The sequence below is a fragment of the Entamoeba histolytica genome, genomic scaffold (assembly GCF_000208925.1).
Source record: "Entamoeba histolytica HM-1:IMSS scf_1104750517357 genomic scaffold, whole genome shotgun sequence".
In the NCBI taxonomy this organism is placed as follows: domain Eukaryota; phylum Evosea; order Mastigamoebida; family Endamoebidae; genus Entamoeba; species Entamoeba histolytica.
In genome coordinates, this window is record NW_001914999.1 from 1 (window position 1) to 4,496 (window position 4,496).

The 4,496-nt window shown below is 19.6% G+C and overlaps 1 protein-coding gene across 1 annotated transcript, besides 1 other annotated feature; it reads left to right on the top strand.

Annotated features, from left to right (window-relative positions):
- Positions 1 to 227: 227 nt before the first annotated feature.
- Positions 228 to 297: a repeat region.
- A 2,355-nt stretch (positions 298 to 2,652) lies between these two features.
- EHI_070330 (uncharacterized protein) lies at positions 2,653 to 4,107 on the top strand (the record flags this gene model as incomplete). Its single annotated transcript, XM_643026.2, has 1 exon — positions 2,653 to 4,107. The coding sequence occupies one exon, from the start codon at positions 2,653 to 2,655 to the stop codon at positions 4,105 to 4,107; it is 1,455 nt and encodes a 484-aa protein (XP_648118.2).
- Between the last annotated feature and the right edge of the window lie 389 nt (positions 4,108 to 4,496).

The following is a 4,496-nucleotide window of genomic DNA, read 5'->3' on the forward strand; positions in this document are numbered from 1 at the left end:
AATAAATGGAATGTATTAATAAAAATGAAATATGAATATTATGATTTGAAGAAATACAATAGAACCAAATATGAAATGATAAATTGACACGAGTGAATAACAACATACAAAATAACAATGAAATAGAATAAAATCATTTATACAATTCAAATCAATAATAATTTGTTATTTCTATTTAATACAATGATATTTTTAAACTACTCTAATTAACAAATAATATAATATATAAAAACAATTAATTAAGTATTAGTAGAAATAGCTTCTATTTTTCCTGCTTCAAGGGAGACTAATCCTGTCTGTGAACGAAAATAAGCAAAGAAAAAATTCATCTAAATAATTTACAAAAAAGAAAAAAGATGCAAAAAAATTTGCATCCATAGATTTTTCCATTTATTATATTTTGCTCCTAAATAAAAATAAAAAGTATGATAATTACAGAATATGTAAATATTTATGTTTATATTTTATTATCATTTATATTCATTTTGTATGAAATATTAATGAAATAGATGATTTGATTATTCATATTTAATTATTTTTATTATTTATATTCTTTTATTTATATGTTATTTATCTATCGTATTTTTATATATTTATTTCTCTGTTTATATTATTTATATCATTGTATTCTTCTTATTATCTATATATTATTATATTCTTCTTATTTTATTATTTTTATGTTTATATTATTTAGATTTTCTTATTGTTATTCTTTTATATTTAAATGTATTTTATTATTTGAATATTCATCTTTTCATCTTTTATATTATTATCATTTATATCTATTTTCATTTTATATTTATTCTCTTTTGTTTTATATTAATATTAATTTTATCTTTTATCTTTTGATTTTATTATTATATCATTGATTATCATTTCTATATTTATTTATCATTTATTCTTATTATTCTTTTGTTTTATATTCTATATCATATATTCATATCATTTTCATTTATATTTTATCACTTATTATATGTTATAATAACATAACACATATGATTGAATATATAATAAACATCATGTTTAAATATACACATAAATAATAAACATAAAAAAGAATAAAATATTTTTCATCAACAAAATATTGTTAATCATTTTACATCATTAAATTAGACACTTTTATTTCATATTTGTATTTTTTACATTAAAATTACACTTTTTATTTCTTCATTCTTCTTTTATTACCTCTTTGTGATTTATTATTTTTATATTCTTTCTTCTTCTACTTTCTTTTTATTATTTTATATATTTATATTCTTTTTATATTATTTGGTTTTCGTTGTTTTTCTATTTTTGTTTCTTCTTTGCCAATCAGAGTTTAAATTTCCATCGTTAATAGCAGAATTTATTACAATGGGTAAACGACCAAAAATAATAAAAGAAATGGAAGAAGATATTAAAGATATTATTGAAAATTCATGGCAACAAGAACCAAGAGAAAGAATAAGCATAGAGAGAATTGTAAGAATGTTAGAAACGTTCAAAAACAATAATTCAAACTAGTCTAGTGTTTATTTTATTATTTCATTTCATAAATATTATTCAAAATATATAGAATGTATTAAAATAACACTGAGTATATCTGTTTTAAACTATTTGAATGTGATAATAACTTTGGTTTAGATAATTTTACAATAATTTGTATTTACTCTTATTCTTTTATTTTATCTTTTTCAATTTATTTTCCAATTTTTCTCTTCTTTTTAGTGTTTTATATTTCTTATGAATTATTTATATTATCTTTATTCTTTTGTATTAGAATTGAATGAATAATATAAAATATTTTGATTTGGTATGAATGGATTGTTTCTATTATTCAAGATGATGTTAATTTAAATTCTATTTCTTTATCTCTTGTTATCATTCTTTCTTGAATTTGTTATTTGATTGTTTCTATTTCATTTTTATTATTATTATTTTCAATATTTTATGATTCATGAATTGGTATTCTATGTATTATTTTTTTTTGTTCATTATTCTAACAATTCATGAACATTGTTAATTCAAATATTCTTGGATGGATTTTTTTTTATTTTTTATTATAATTATTTTCACCAGATAATATACTCTAATTTATTCAATACACTTCATTTTAAATATATGTTGTTTTGAATTATTTTTTTAATACTGGTATATTAATATTCTTATTCATTTTCTATTTCTATTTCTTATTCTTCTTTATTATATGTTTAAATAATTTAGTCATTATTATTAAATATTCATTATTATTTGTCAAACAACATATAATCTCATTTTATTTGGTATTATTATATGCATCTAATTAGTTATAATTGAATGTCAAATAAATTTAGTTTCCAATACTGAAATAATAATTAACCAACAATGATGATGTTATAACTAATGAAATTAACTCGTTATTATCATAAAACTGTGTCACTTAATTACCATTGCACCGTAATAAGAATTTGATACAGTGTCAATTGAAATCATCAAAAAAATTATTTTATTAAAAGAAAAACAAAATTAATTATTGAAAAACATACAATCAAAAAAGATATTTATTTTCAGATAATTCATATTTTTATTATATTTTGAAAATACAACTAATAAATAATAAATAAAAAAGAACTAAAATATAATGAAATAATCAAAAATAATAAAGAAAGAATGAAATTATGATATAATGAAATAATGATTGTCTCGAAGTATTTTGAAGATATTAATGATTTTATTAATTTAGAAATTGGAATTAAAAGATTTAGAGGAAATATGGAACGATTTCATTTTAATCCAATTCCATTAAATCAATATTCAAGAAAATTGTTTCCTAATATTGAAACATTTCATATTTATAATAAAGAAGATGAAGTGTTTAAAGATGGAAGAATAATTAAATATGTAATATGGTATAAAGTAGAATATTCAAAATATTTAGAAGAGAAAGAAGAAGGAAATATTTGTAAAAATATCGAATATACAAAAGAAGATATAAAGAAATATGGAAATACAATACCAATAGAAGTTAATTCACTTGGAGAATATTGTTTTTATGGATTAAAATCCATCAATATTCCATCAACAATTAGTAAAATAGGAAATAACAATTTTAGTAATAAATTATTAACATCAATCACAGTTGATAACTTGAAATTTATAAGTAAAGAAAGAATATTTATGAATGAACCAGCATTATTAAGTATTCAAACTCCACGTGATATACAACAAATAAACAAGAAAAAAGTAATACGAAGAAATATTAATGAATTTATAATACCAACAACAATCACTAAATTAACAGATGAGTGTTTCAAAGAATGTTACTCATTAACATCAATGAATATACCAATAACAATTAGTAAAATAGGAAGTTATTGTTTTAGTTATTGTTCATCATTAAAATCAATCAATATTCCACTATCAGTTAATGTAATAGAAAATTATTGTTTTGATGGATGTTTATCATTAACATCAGTTACTATACCATCATCAATACATTCATTAGGAGACAATTGTTTTAGAGGATGTTCAACATTAAAGTCAATTAATATTCCAAAGACAGTTAGTAAACTAGGAAATGGGTGTTTTGAGAGATGTACGTCATTAAGTTTAATTAATATACCAAGAGGAATAAAAGAAATAGGAGGTGGATGTTTTTATGAATGTTTGTCATTAACCAGTATGAATATACCGACAACAATTAGTAAAATAGGAGGGACATGTTTTAACGGATGTAAATTATTGAAGAACATCAATATAAAAAATATTCAATTTATTAGTGGAAATAGAATATTTTTAAATGAACCAATTTTATTGAGCATTAGAACACCAGAAAATATAAAAGAGATTAACAGAAATGAAATTAAACAAAGAGATATTAATGAATTTATAATACCAACAACAATCACTAAATTAACAGATGAATGTTTTAGTGGATGTACTTCATTACGCTCATTTAACATTCCTACAACAGTAAATGAATTGGGAAGTTATTGTTTTTGTGGATGTTCATCATTAAAATCAATTATTATTCCATCAACAGTTAGTATAATAGGAGATGAATGTTTTAAAGGATGTTCATCATTAACATCAGTTACTAAAACACTAAAAGAATCGAATGAAGAAAATACAAAATGTGTTTTAGTGTAACAGATAATTGAATCAACTACCATTTTTATATTTCAATATATTCTTCTTTTAACTCTTCTATTTTATTATGAATGTTGATTATTTATTCATGTTTAATTATTACCAGTTTGAATTTAATACCTCTCTTATTTCTATAAAGTAAATTTCATTTAAGAAAGTTATTCTACGAGTTGAATTTATTATAGTAATGATTGAATTGTTTAGTTTCTCATTAAGTAATGTTATTAAATGAACAATGTAATTGATGTTATTATTATTTGTTGTTTCATATAATAATTTTAACATCAAGAAACTATTAAATGATTTGAGTTGAACATTACCACAAAGTACATTCTTCATTATTTATTTAAAATTCTCTTGAATAAAACTAGTAATTTAATACACATTCA